We start from the raw sequence: 14,930 nt of genomic DNA on the forward strand, positions 1-14,930 counted from the left end.
GTATAAAAGTCGTTATTTTGGGAAAGTTCTGTGCCCCGTGTTAAGGAGGTCAGACTAGATCAGTGGTTCTCAAACTGGGGGTCGGTACCCCTCAGGGCCAGGGGTTGTGAGCTGTCAGCCTCCATCCCAAACCTCCAGCATTTAGAATAGTGCTAAATATTTTTTAAGTGTTTTTAATTTATAAGGGGGGGTCGCACTCAGAGGCTTGTGGTGTGAAAGGGGTCACCAGTACAAAAGCTTGAGAACCCACTGGACTAAATGATCACAATCGTCCTTTCTGGCCTTGAAATCTTTGAATTTCTGAATCTATGAAAACCGTAGTATTTGATCAGACACATTTAACAGCAATGTTAGGTAAAGAAAATATCCCCTGTAAAAGGTACCCATAAAATGAGGGATGTTACAGCGTTCTCTATTTAAATTAGGACTAGCTTGCTCCTCCTAAATCTACCCCACCAAACTTCTAAAGTCCTAGGGTCTTGTCTAGACAAGATGCAAAGGTGTAGTGTTAGAACTTGTTCTTCCACTAACATTTAGCAGAAGAATATAGTCCATAGTTGTTGTCTTGTTTAACTTCAGTGGGACTATCATATGAGTAAAGATTTGCAGTATCAGACACTAATGGCTAGTTTTTTGCAAGGTAAGGATAGATTGTCTTCTAGTATCTGAACATTTCCCTTTGTTCTGATTGATTTTTGTGAATCCTTTTCATACAGTCCTAAATTCACTAGCAGGAGCAGTACTGCTAAACTCAAATGTTTTTAAAAAATGAACTTGCTATAACGTAACAGTAAAAAGAAAATCCTAGTCTGTGCTTTTAAAATTTTGGTTTCTTTTCTTCACAGTTATATGGGGCTAATTCCTAGGCAGTGAAGGGTCCAGGATTTTTAAAAGTCTTGTTTGGTATAATGAACAGGGCTAGAACTAAATGGCTGGGTTTCCTATGGTAGTTCAAGTGATGGCAGTTTAACAGTTAAAAGGCTTTTTCACGGAGATCTGCTACTCTCTTGTTACTCTTGGCTTTGTCATTATGACGTTAGCACTCCTACCATCCTTGGGGGATTAAGCCCTTTGTTCTTCTGTAGGACAGGCATTATACAGCTAACGGCAGTGCAAACTTTCCCACACATTTGTCAGTGTCCCCCATATTAATCTGAAGGGATTGCCTGCTGCTATGAGAAGATACTTTGGTTTCTCTGCCTACTTAAATCCAACGTATGTTTAGCTTTCAAACCTTGGCCTCACCACTCCGCTGAAACTGCTAACAAAGATTTCAGCTAGTGCCAATTGTGGTGCTGGTTTTTGCGATATGGAAACTTCAAGGAGAATTGGGCTAGGACCATCAAACCCATTTCATATGTGCCACTGAGCAGCTATCAGATGATAACTTGCAGCTGGCTTTGAATCAGTGCCCTAAAAATGAAAGACACTGTACCCCATTATCAAACTCAAGTGCCAGGTAACTTTTTTACAGTAATAACCTGGTTGGGGAAGCTACCAGACCTGCTGCCTTATACATGTCTGCTCTAGGCTCCATATCAATTCCTCTCCACCCCAGCCTGATGATCAAGAGTATTTTATTTTTACTGAGACCAGTTTGAAAATAAGAAGTAAAAATTCAGTAAATTGAGCTCTGAAGATTATGTGAAGGTTGTGCCTGGAAAAGGTTTTACTTACTAGATCTTTTGTAGGGTTTCGAACACGGAAGAAGTACACAACTAAGGAAGTGGGCAGCAGCTCCCAGATAAAGAGGATCACTCCAAATACGACGTACCCAGCATCTCCCAGCTGACATTTCAGATCTGCCTGTTGAAAAGTCAGAGGAGCATGTTCAAAAATGAGAAAGTGAGTTTGTTTTAAAACGTATAAGAAACAAAAATCAGCTTTCTTAGGGGGAAAGAATGATCACAGGATGACTATGAGTCGCCAGTGTGATATGACTGTGAAAAAAGCTAATGCATCTTGGGATGCTTCAGGCGAGGTATTTCCAGCAGAGATAGGGAGGTGTTAGTACCATTATACAAGGCATTGGTGAGACCTCATCTGGAATATTGTGTGCAGTTCTGGTGCAATTCAAACTGGAACAGGTATAGAGAAGGGCTACTAGAATGATCCGAAGAATGGAAAACCTATCTTATGAAAGGAGACTCAAAGAGCTTGGCTTGTTTAGCCTAAGCAAAAGAAGGCTGAGGGGAGATATGATTGTTCTCTATAAATATATCAGAGGGATAAATACCAGGGAGGGAGAGGAATTATTTAAGCTCAGTACCAATGTGGACACGAGAACAAATGGATATAAACTGGCCATCAGGAAGTTTAGACTTGAAATTAGACGAAGGTTTCTAACCATCTGAGGAGTGAAGTTCTGGAACAGCCTTCCAAGGGGAGCAGTGGGGGCAAAATACATATCTGTCTTCAAAACTAAGCTTGATAAGTTTCTGGAAGGGATGGGATGATGACATAGCCTAATTTGGGCAATTAATTGATCTTTGACTATTAGCAGCAAATATGCCCAATGGCCTCTGATAGGATGTTAGATGGGGTGGGATCTGAGTTACTACAGAGAATTCTTTCCTTGGTGTCTGGCTGGTGAGTCTTGACCACATGCTCAGGGTTTAGCTGATCGCCATATTTGGGGTTGGGAAGGAATTTTCCTCCAGGGCAAATTGGCAGAGGCCCTGGGGGTTTTTCGCCTTCCTCTGCAGCGTGGGGTATGGGTCACTTGCTGGAGGATTCTCTGCACCTTGAAGTCTTTAAACCATGATTTGAGGACTTCAGTAGCTCAGACATAGGTTAGGGGCTTGATACAGGAGTGAGTGGGTGAGATTCTGTGGCCTGCGTTGTGCAGGAGGTCAGACTAGATGATCATAATGGTCCCTTCTGACCTTAAAGTCTGGGACTCTATGACTCTAAATGTATGTAAACATTAGGGAATCTTATGGAACATCCAGTAGCTGCATATAAAAGTAAAGCAGCAGATTAACCTGGCTACAAATTCGTAATGATTAAAGCCCCTTTGGAAAGATGCAAAATTCTATTTTATTTTGTACAATACCTTTTCCCTCCTCCTTTTTAAATGATCATCCTCCTCCTTAGGGTATTTTTCTCTCCTACCCAAAAGCTACAGAGAATAATTAAGTCCTTGTGACTGCCTGCAAGGCTCTTAGACTGTCAAGAAAGTGAGAAAATAAGATACTAGCTTTCTAAACTCTTTCAAGCTTTGAGAAACAAACAAATTACAAACGTTTGAGTTCAGTCCAAGCCCCACTAGCCTGAGTCTGTTGACCAGGGTTAGGAGGCTCACTCCCAGTGGCTCCAAAATGTTGTGTAGACATGGGCACCCAAAAATGAAGGTACCCGGCATTGCATTGCCTATTTTGCTAAATTCAGAATTAATTAGGCCTTTATGTAAGAGAGGCATCACAGGCTGCCACGTCCCATGAAACCTCGTGGCAGGTTAGGGGAAGCACATGGACCAGGAATGTAGGTAGGATACGGCACCTCCCATTTCATTGCACTCCCCTGATTTTAAGCCAACGCCCATGTACTGGGACCTGAACAGTATCCTGTTTACTTTTAAATGATGTAAACATCTAAGGTCAAAGGCTGGGATTTTCAAAAGAACCTAAGGGAGTGAGGCATTCAACTCCCATTGAAATTCAACAGGAACTGAGTGAACCACCATTTGAAAACCCCACCATTCAGTCTTAGCTGTCATTTTGGTTTAATTAAAACTTGACCGATCATCATATGTTAAAACTGGTGCTATGTGAAGGGAACACGCATCTATTCTCACTTTTATTGATAGAGCAGGAAAAACACTTCTTTTTTTATGGGGGGATGCCGGCCCCACTGAAGTCAATGGAGTTTTGACATTGACTTCAGAGGAGCCAGGATTTGCCCATGTGTTTAAACTGTAAATGGAGTCACATACTTGTCTCCACTGCACCCAAATATGATTCAAACCATTCAGTACAGTTCTTTCAGCAAAGGTAAAAAATAAAACAAATCCCATACACCTGTTTTTAACAGAGGGGAGTTGCCTTTCTAAATCTTAAAAATAAATGTAAATAAAGTGCAATAACCAGAAGGTAAGTTTTTTATATTGTTGGTTTTGTGGCTGCTTTTTTCTTCTGACTGAATTATTTTTCCCTAACCATTTTATTGTTGAAAAGATCATATTCTTGGAGCAGAACAAACTTGGTGCTTTTTTTTAATTTAAAAAAATCCAAAGGATTTTATTATATTCTTGTTTATTGTCAATTCTGAGAATACAGGATCAGTTTTCCTTGTTAGTAGTAAACATCATACTTGCCTGATCTGATACATTGTACCAGTCATAATCAAAAGAATTGACTTTGTTGGTTTGCGAAAATGATAAGATGAATAAGTTGTAACAGGCTCTTGAGGTATATAGTAGTATAACGGTCACGCCTATAGTTGTCACCTGACACACAGATGAACCCTAGAAGAGAGAGTTAAACATATTTTAGTACTTATGTCTGATAATGGCAAGAACACTGTTTGCATGGGCTTGGTGAGCTCTGCTTTACTGTGTATAATCTGGGATATAATTTAATTTTTTTAAATCTGGGAATCTTTTTCCAGGTGAGAGTGGCGGTTCCAGTTCTTAGCATGGTCAGCTACTGTTCAGTGACTCTAATATTGCAGGAAGTGCTAGTCTGAAAGTACCTAAAATAAGATCAAAAGAGTTGTACATGGGGAATAAAACCTATTGGATAGATCAGCCACTCCATCCTCATGCAAAAATACAACCTCCAACACCACACCAGAATGAGAACTTCCTATATCAGATCTTTCACTGATACTATGATGCAACGTTGTGCATTTTACAGCTACATGCTACCCATATTAGCCCCAAGAGTAAGTACAGAACAGCTGGTAACAGTTATTGGTAAACACATTGCACACAGGAATTCACATCCTACACTGCAGATTTGCCCAGTTTATAATTTGGTATCAACAGGAGAGTCTCATTGAGCAAGACTAGAGGAGTAGGATGAGTGTACGGAACAGTAAGTGAATTTGAGGTCAGGAATGTAGATTGGAATGGGGCCCTGCAGTGTTTTGGAAGATAGAGCTCTCTTCAGTTGGACTTGGAAATGGATAGAGTTTGTAGGGGAATGGTGTGATCCACATGCAGGATTGAGAGTAGCCTGGTTGCAGCAGAAATTCAGAGGGGAGGGATTGAGAGAGAGACCATAACAGTAGGCATCACAAGTGCTGAGACAAGATCTGATTAAGGATGTATAAATCTCGGGGCACAGACAGGACTAGGCTAAAGATCACTGTTAGTTCTGTCCTGGAGACAGGCACATATACAGACAAGAGAATAGATGGAGTGGAAGAGGCTCAAGGAGGACTCTGTGGGGCTGGCCTGGTGGCAGCCTTTTATACAATCAAATGGGAGAGAACAAAGTTTGGGTTCTAAGCTCTGGGTCAGCAGAGGTAATGCTTTCAGCCCCTGCGGGGAAGGGAAAACCCTTGTTTCCATCTCACATGGCTCCCTCTCCCTCCCTCAATGGAGGCATGTAGTACCATAAATGGGCTCCAGAGCCTGACAGAGCTGGGAGTGTCCCACCTTATCATGGGCCCTTTTAGAATAGTGTGAGGGATAGGAGGGCCCACCCATGCAGAAGCATAACTCCAAGATTTCTAGCTTGGGTTACAAAGTCTAAAGGTGAGCAGGAGTGGGATCAAAGGCCTAGAACAATGAGGATGTATTATGTCATGTCATTTCACCAGGTTTTAATGGTCTCCAAACCTTCACATAAAATATTTCTTCCTCTACATTTCTATGGAGGCCTTTTCAGCTGTACAGTTGTGGCAAAATGGAAGGGGCATGGCTTCATGAGACCACAAATAACTGTGACCAGCTGTACAAGGATGCACTGTTTTCTTTGTACACAGGAATGCAGCATGGTATAGTGGCTAGAGCAGGGGCCTGCAACTCAGGTGACCTGGCTGCTAGTCCCAACTCCACCACTTACAAACTGCCAGGCCTCAGGCAACTCATTTAATCTCTCAATGCTTCAGTTTGTTCATCTGTAAGAAGAGGCTCTTTGCGTGGAAAGTACAGAGAATTATTACATTGTGGGAGTGTTTTCCTTTGAGATGCCACATTCCGTTGCCTTGTTGCGCTGACGTTACACTTTTATAAATGTCACGTCAATGCAGTATTGACTTTTTTCTGCCTTCTGTGAGACTCGTGGAATTTGTGTTTCTAACTCTTGACGGTCTGAGGGTGCTCTCTGCTTCGGAGTTTCCCCTGGTACTCTGAGCAGTAGAGTCTTCTCAAGCAGTGGCCTGCCTGGCTGATTTGGGGTGGGGAGGGGGAGTTATATCATAGCACTCACTAGACTCACTGTCCTGTCTGCACCTTCCTCTTTGCTGCAAGCAGACCATGAGCAGTTGGGATGGAGGGAAAGGTGGGAGGAATGAGTGGAGAAAGGAAGGCTTTAGCTGTTTTTTTCCTCATAGTGGTGTAAAATCTGAGCTCGTTCAATATGCTGTATATGAAGTTGGCCAACAGCAGAGTTAAAAATTGTCCTTGAGAGAGAATATAGTTATGCCAACATTGATCATCCCCCTTCACAAGCAGTATTTTTTTCCTACCAATACAAGAAACCTGATACAGCCCCTACATTTGGGAATTATATCACCATTTATGAAAAACTAGCTAGCACATCCTTCTCAGCAAAACTACTCAAGACACTGATTCATCTGATACACTGTGTCCTGGTACTACTCAGCCTGCTTGATGTCCTGGATGTGAGTGCATGCTTCAAATACTGCCAGAAGTGCCCGTCAACAGGAGCATAATTTGGTGGCAGGCCTCGCTTGCAGTGACATTTGTGCTGAGTTCAGAGACTCAGATCTTTATGAGGGAATTGAAACCAGAAATACAGTATGTAGCAGTGAAAGCTGTGGTGAGACCATTGCAAACGACAGGAAATGCTGTAAAGAGGAAACAGTTGTTACGCACTTCTCTATTCGCACTCTGTGTTGGAGAATCAGCTATGCTGTTATGGAAACAGAGGAGGAAGCTGACAGAAGCTGCTGACTCAGACATCACAGCTCAGTTCTCCACACTTCAGCCACCACAAGACAGAAGAAAGCAGCTGGCGTTTTTCAGTGCTGTTTTTGCCAGAATACAAAGGGAAGGCAAGTGCAGTATAATATTTAAATATGGTGTAGCTTTGATCGGTTCTAGCTCAACAAATAAAATAGCACGAGGGGCTAAATCCTCAGAGCAGTATCCAACCTAAGTAGCTGGGTGCTGGGAAGATACACAGGGCGAGTAAGCGAAGGGGACTCCTTCCTCAGAGGCCACAAATGTGGCTTAACCCTATTTGCTGCAATAGGTTTATATGCCCTCTTCAGAGGGCTGAGGATACCTGAAGTGGCAAGACTCATGCCCTCTGTGCTTGCGCCATGCAAGGAACCTCCAAATAATGGAGCTCTACCTATGCGAGTGCTGTGTACCCCATATCTGGCCCTCCCACTCCTGCCCCAACTTTGCACAGTAGAACTAAAAGAGTTCCACTTCCTGAGGCTCTGTGACTATGCAGAATTCACCGCTGTGCACTTTAGCAAGGGGTGATATTTGAACAGAGGGAGCTAGCAGATGTGAGGGTCAAATGGAAGGGTGCCAAATACAACAAGGTGGGCATTTCTGCCATTTAGGGTTCCCAGGTGTCTGGTTTTTTACCAGTAAACCCAGTCGAAAAGGGACCCTAGCGTCTCTGGTCAGCACCACTGCCAGGCCATTAAAAGTCTGGTTGGTGCAGGGCTGGCAGGCTCCCTCCATGGCTCTGCAAGGCTCCCCAGAAGCATAGAATCATAGGGTTGGAAGGGACCTCAGGAGGTCATCTTCTCCAACCCCCTGCTCAAAGCAGAACCAATCCCCAACTAAATCATCCCAGCCAGGGCTTTGTCAAGCCTGACCTTAAAACCTCTAAGGAAGAAGATTCCACCACCTCCCTAGGTAACCCATTCCAGTGCTTCACCCCCTCCTAGTGAAAAAGTTTTTCCTAATATCCAACCTAAACCTCCCCCTCTGCAACTTGAGACCATTACTCCTTGTTCTGTCATCTTCTACCACTGAGAACAGTCTAGATCCATCCTCTTTGGAACCCCCTTTCAGGTAGTTGAAGCAGCTACCAAATCCCCCCTCATTCTTCTCTTCTGCAGACTAAATAATACCAGTTCCCTCAGCCTCTCCTCATAAGTCATGTGCTCCAGCCCCCTAATCATTTTTGACGCTCTCCGCTGGACTCTCTCCAATTTTTCCACATCCTTCTTGTAGTTTGGGGCCCAAAAGTGGGGACAGTACTCCAGATGAGGCCTCACCAATGCCGAATAGAGGGGAATGATCATGTCCCTCGATCTGCTGGCAATGCCCCTACTTATACAGCCCAAAATGCCATTAGCCTTCTTGGCAACAAGGGCACACTGTTGACTCATATCCAGCTTCTCGTCCACTGTAACTCCTAGGTCCTTTTCTGCAGAACTGCTGCCTAGCCACTCAGTCCCTAGTCTGTAGCAATGCATGGGATTCTTCCTTCCTAAGTGCAGGACTCTGCACTTGTCCTTGTTGAACCTCATCAGATTTCTTTTGGCCCAATCCTCTAATTTGTCTAGGTCTCTCTGTATCCTATCCCTACCCTCCAGCATATCTACCACTTCTCCCAGTTTAGTGTCATCTGCAAATTTTCTGAGGGTGTAGTCCACCCCATCCTCCAGATCATTAATAAAAATATTGAAAAAAAACCGGTCCCAGGACCGACCCTTGAAGCACTCTGCTTGCTACTGGTTGCAACTAGACATGGAGCCATTGATCACTACCCATTGAGCCCAACGATCTAGCCAGCTTTCTATCCATCTTAGAGTCCATTCATCCAGCCCATGCCTCTTTAACTTGCTGGCAAGAATACTGTGGGAGACATGTCCCTCGGCTCCTCGACATAGGGGTGGCCATGGAGGCTTTGCGTGCTGCCCCCACCCCAAGTTCCAGCTCCGCAGCCCCCATTGTCCGGGAACCATGAAAACGGGAGCGCAGGGGTGGTGGGTGTGGGCTGTATGCAGAGCCCCTGGCCACCCCTGCGCCTAGGAGCTGGATATTGCAGCTGCTTCCCGGGAGCCACCTGAGTTAAGTGCCACCTGGAGCCTACACCCCAAACCCCCTCCCACATGCAAATTCTCTCATGAAACCCCATGCCCCAACACCCCCCCCCACACCCCCAACCCCTTGCCCCAGCTCATAGCCCCTCCCACACCCTGAACCCCTCATTTTTGGCCCCATGCCACAGCCCACAGCCCCAGCCCAGAGCCTTTATCCCCTTCCACACCTCAACCCCCTGCCCCAGCCCAGAGCCCTTCCCACACTCCAAACCCCTTGGCCCCACCCCCCATCCCAGAGCCCCCTCTTGCACCCCAAACCCCTCATCCCTGGCCCCATCCCAGAGCCCGCACCCCCAGCTGGAGCCCTCACCCCCTCCCAACCCTCTGCCTCAGATGGGTGAAAGTGAGCGAGTGAGGGTGGGGGAGAGTGAGCAACAGAGGGAGGGCCGATGGAGTGAGTGGGGGTGGGGCCTCAGAGAAGGGAGGGGCAGGGGAACAGCCTCGGGGAAGGGCGCAAGGCAAGGGTGTTCCCTTTTGTGTGATTAGAAAGTTAGTAACCCTACTACCATTCCAATTTTATATAACCACATGGGATGGATTTTTACTAAGAATTTCAGAACAACATTAGCAGTTCAAGCTAAAAATCACTTGGCTACAATCTCCAGTTTTCAGAGCTGTAAACTAAACACATGTAATGAAATCCTACAATAATTACACAAGCAAAACTCCCATTTCAGTTCAATAGGAGTCAATAAGTTAGCGGTTATTCATACTTCTAGGTTCAGCTGTTGGTGTGCATGTTGTATGTTTCCATCGCCTCAGCACTAATTTCAGAGTTGTTGTTCTTTGCTCAGGTAAAACAGATTGGATTTCCAGTGGGAGGAGGAAATGAATGAAGGAATCTATCCCAGCCTCTACTTGGTAAACACCTCTCTATTATAAAAGCTCATGCTTCAATGATTTGCATGAAGTGGATAAACTTCCTTTATAGTAAATCAAATCCACTGATCATGCCAGTTTGGTCAGCAAATGAAAAATCTGAAAAGCATAAAGCTGCAGTTTGAAATCTACCAATCAGTCATGGGCTTTCAGTTGTTGTATGCTATGTCCAGATTGACTAAGTAGGAAAAGTAATTAGATAGCCAACCAGCAGGGAAGAATTTTATAAGATTTTCTTCACAGCAATTGAAATTTACAGTATTGGCAACGTCATCATGATGAGAAGGATAATATATTTTCATTAAACTCTAGTCACTTACTGCTAGACTTAAACTCCTAGCGCAAGTCAGAAAGTCAAGGGATCTTGGAGAAAATAAAGCCCTCCTTTACTATTTATGAACCTTACAGAATAGCCTCTATTGACTTTGTGCCAAATATGTAAAGGCTTCAATAGCATCACACTAACTATGAGTCTGCCCATTTGTCTACTTAACATATCCCAAACTTGTCAACGTAACAGACTATATCCTTAAAGAATACCTGCTGCAGGATCTTAAGTGAATCTCCTTTTCTACTGGACCATTTTCATAAAGCTGAAGTATTTTTAAATACAGCCTTAGTCATTGACAGAAGGACATGCACCATTCATGAAAGACAGTTCATATTTTGTGTTACTGCTTATTTTCATGGACATGCTGCTCCCTTAAAGATTTAAAGTAAATTGACAGACTGAGGGAGCCCAAAGCTGCTCTTCAACTATCTACTTGTAGCAGCACTGAAATGTAACTGTGTTTGAGGTGGAGGACAGCAGCTAACTGAAACACAGCTGAGGTATGTAATAAATTCTGGCCAATGACAACTTATGCAAACTCCTACTCTTATTTAAAGTGCTATGGCATCATTAGTAACCATGCAGAGCAGAAAGCATCTTGGTAAACTACATGGTATTCAACTGATCTGTTTTAGAAGGATGAAAGGCTAAGTTGAAATTCCTGGAATTAATATCTATTGTTACAGAGTCTAAAGATTTCAGAGTGGTAGCCATGTTAATCTGTTTCAGCAAAAACAACAAGGAGCAGTTGGGGCACCTTAGAGTCTAAATAATTTTTTAAACCTGAGTCTTGTCCCATTAAATTGTCTCCTTTGACTGAAAATATACTTCAGTAAGATTTAAATGATCTCTAAAATGTACTTTACCTTGGATTCCAAGTAAATGTTGGCTAAAGACATCTTGGAAATCTTATACAGACAGATGGAGAGTGAGATGGCACACAGAACAAACAATGTGTCATTAATTGCCACCCGGACAGAGACAATGACTTTCCTCTCTGAATTCTCTGTTCTCACCAACACAGCACACGTTAAATTCACCAAGAGGAAGAGGAGACTGATGAAGAGAGAAGCCAGATAGAGAGGCAACCTGGAGAGGGAAAAACAGGCTTTTAGAACTACTGTTTAGCAAGTGTCAGCAATGTGCTTGAAGCAGCACATAGAGCAAGGGAAGGTACTGTCCCTGCGTCAAGGCTGTCCCAGCTGACACACAGAGCAGCTACACCAAACTGATTCAGAACGCTCTACATGGCCTGGAGGATGATTATGTTGATTTCACAACTATTTTTAAAATCCAGAATAAATGGATATTCAAGCCATATACTTACTTGTAAGGGATAAAGCATGAAAGATGGGGTAGTCATAACACATATGGGAGAAAAGCATGTATAAGACAAATGTAATATACCCAGATCTTTACATCTATTTTAAACAGACATGTTTACTTTGCTAGGCTCTGCACATCAGACCTCGCAGGAACCCCTCTGACCATTCAACCAGACTCAGCATGCGTGAGGAAGCCATTGTTGGCTGAATGGTCGAGCTGTGTGGAACGCCATGGCCAGGGCCATCTCCAGGCACCAGCTGAGCAAGCTGGTGCTTGGGGCGGCAGATTCTATGGGGCAGCATTCCGCCCAAACCTAGGGCGGCACGGCCACTTTTTTTCCCCCCCGCTGCTCCAGCCGCCCCGTAGGGGGCGGCGGCGCAGAGGAGGGGAGTGCCCTGCAGCAAACTTGGCAGGGCAGCCCGCATCCTTCCCTCCCCGCCGACCGGAGTGGAGCCCTCCTGGCAGGCGGCGCAGCGGTCGGGGCCGCGAGGCGAGCACCCCGCTGAAGCGCTGGCCACCCCCCTTCTCTCTCTCCCCCCACCCCCTCTGCTACCCCCCCCATTAGACCGGGCGCGCACTCTGCAGCACAGGGAGTCCCCTGGCTCCGGCCGCCCTGTAGGGTTTTTTGCTTTGTTTTTCCCCTGCTTTGCCGGCCGCACCGTTGTTTCTCCCCCCACCCCCTCCGCTTTGCTGCTCCAGCTGCGCCGTTTTTGTGTTGTTCCCCCCTCCTGCTTTGCCGCTTCAGCTGCGCCGTGTTCTCCCCCCTCCCCACTTTGCCGCTCCAGCCGTGTTGTTTTTTTTTCCCCCTGCTTTGCTGCTCCGGTGGCCCCGCCCCCCCCTTTTTTTTTTTTGCTTGGGGCGGCAAAAAAGCCAGAGCTGGCCCTGGCCAGGGCTTTAGGCCTGGGTGTTGTACACACTCAGTACCATGAATAGACGCATTCACTATCCATTTTTTAAAGTCATATTTTATGTCAAATAGAGGAGGCCCTTTTTAAACTCTAATTTAGAGTTAGTGGGGCCCTGTGCTCAGCTTCATTTTTGGGGCCCCTCCTTGAGACCCAACCAAGAAAAAGAACATTCTCTCTCATCACCCCCACCCCCGTTTTTCATTCTTTTTTTCTTCATCCTCCTCCTATAAATAAAAGGAAGTAAATGAAAATAAAGTGAGGTACTTTGATTGTTTTGTAGTCTAACTTATTTTTCCACAGACCACTTGAAAATTACTGAGGGTCTCAGCGGACCACTTAATGATCGTTCCAAATATTGTTTGTACCGTTAGCTAACTGTTGTAAAGCGCTTTGGATAAGAGCGCTTTATAAAAAAAAATGTAAAAAACCCACTGGGGTGCGGGGTCTGGGGGTGTAGGGTCTGGGAGGAATGCTCCCAGTTAGGGTGCAGGAGCAGGCTGGGGGTTGAGGTGCACGGTCTGGCCAGGAGTTAGATGCAGGAGGGGGCTCAGGGCTAGGGCAGGGGGTTGGGGTGTGGAGTGCTTACCTGGGGCAGCTCGCATTTGGTGCGAGGGGTGCAGGCAGGGATGTAGGAGTCAGGGTGGGCAGGGAGATGGGGGGGGAGGGGGTGTGGGGAGTTGCAAGAGTTGGGGGGCTGGGTGTGTGTGAGAGGGGTGCAGGAGTCAGGTCTGGGTATGTGGAGGGGGTGCAGGAGTCAGGGAGGGCAGGTGGCAGGGGCGTGTGAAGGGGGGTGCAGGAGTCAGGGCTGGGGGGGCAGGGTCTGGGAGGGAGTTAGGATGCAGGAGGGGGCTCAGGGTTGGGGCAGAAGGTTGGGGTGTGGAGCGCTTACCTGGACAGCTCCCATTTGATGCGAGGGGTGCAGGTGGGGATGTGAGGGGGGTGCAGGAGCCAGGGCAGGCGGTTGGGGGGGTGGGCTGGGGTCATGAGGGTGCTGCCAGCCCCCTGCCCTGAGCGGCTCACGGCAGGGCCAGGTATGTGTAGGGAGAATGCGGGGGCCCTGCCCCGCTGGGCCCTGCCCCGCTCTGCCCTGCCCCAATTCCACCCCCTTCCCCAAGGCCCCACCCCCACCTCCTCCCCTGAATGTGCTGCCGCCCCGCTCCTCCCCCTCCTCCCTGGAGCAACCTGAACTCTGGCAAACAGCTGTTCGGCAGCGGGGAAAGCGTGGGGTGGGATTGGGGTGGGAAGGTGACATGCTTGGGGGAGGAGGCTGTGGAGGGGTGAGCTTGGCTGCCGGTGGGGGCAGAGCCTGCAGCAGGAGCCCCAGGAGCCGGCAGGACCAAGCTTCTGCCCCCGCAGCTGCCCAGCCTTGGGGCCCCCTGTCGTTGGGGGGCTCCCATGCCAGGGCACCCTGTGTTTCATTGTAAATCCACCTCTGCCATAGGGTCTGCTTGGAGATTTGGCTTGGGGTTGGGATATATGCCCAGGTTATCTTTTGCGTAATCTAAATTCAGTCTGTAAAGAAGAGTTTTACCCACCTACACAGCAGTGGAAAATATTGCCCCAAAAGGTTAATAGTGTGTAAGCGATGAATCATGAATAGGGCTGCAGGTTTGTCATGGTGTTAGAAATGTCACAGATACCACGATAGTTCTGTTTGTCTGTGAGACTTTTCTTTGCGTCTGTGATTTTAATGAAGCTGTATTTCCCAAATGGTGGGTTGTGACCCAGCAGTGCATCACAGGTAAGTTTTAAGAAGGGTCACCAGCAGGGAAAAGGGAGGACTGGGAATTGGGCAGGGCTGAAAAGCTAGCCTGCCCCGCAGTAACTGCACAGTGGCAACACCTGTCCCATGGGACTGGGACTGGCTCCCCCCGCTCTCTGCATTGTGTCCTGGCACAAGGTTGCTGTGCCATTTATTCAGATTTAACACATCTGCCTCACCCACCTCCCACCTCCACTCTGTCATGAGGTAGGGACAGCTAGGCCAAACCTGAGCAGCGCTGTGACCCTGTGCACCAGGCCTCAACACTCGGAGCAGGGAGCAAGAGCCAAGCCCAGCCCCATGGGACAGGAGCTGCCATTGCAGAGTGAGTGTCGGGCGGGAGTCACTCTCTAACACCCTCCACCCCAGGCCAGGATTAGAAGTGTGGTGCCAGGGTGCTGCTGTGTCTGCTCAGTGCCCCATGGCAGGGCGAGGAGGAGGGGAGGGCGGGATTTACGTATCCTGCATTTAAAGAAGTGGAGTTGAATGTTCATAGCTGTGACTTTACTTACCACTTCCT

The 14,930-nt window shown here is 46.7% G+C and overlaps 1 protein-coding gene across 1 annotated transcript in view; it reads right to left on the reverse strand.

The window, feature by feature from the left end:
* GPR137B (G protein-coupled receptor 137B) overlaps nt 1-14,930 on the reverse strand; it is a 42,254-nt gene that overhangs the window by 4,716 nt on the left and 22,608 nt on the right. The window contains exons 3-5 of the mRNA XM_039532467.1: nt 11,281-11,503; nt 4,316-4,465; nt 1,678-1,806 (exon numbers count right to left, since the gene is read on the reverse strand). Of these exons, the coding sequence (XP_039388401.1) occupies nt 1,678-1,806; nt 4,316-4,465; nt 11,281-11,503 (502 nt within the window). The remainder of the gene's footprint in view (nt 1-1,677; nt 1,807-4,315; nt 4,466-11,280; nt 11,504-14,930) is intronic.

Source organism: Mauremys reevesii, linkage group 3 (genome assembly GCF_016161935.1).
Source record: "Mauremys reevesii isolate NIE-2019 linkage group 3, ASM1616193v1, whole genome shotgun sequence".
NCBI lineage: Eukaryota > Metazoa > Chordata > Testudines > Geoemydidae > Mauremys > Mauremys reevesii.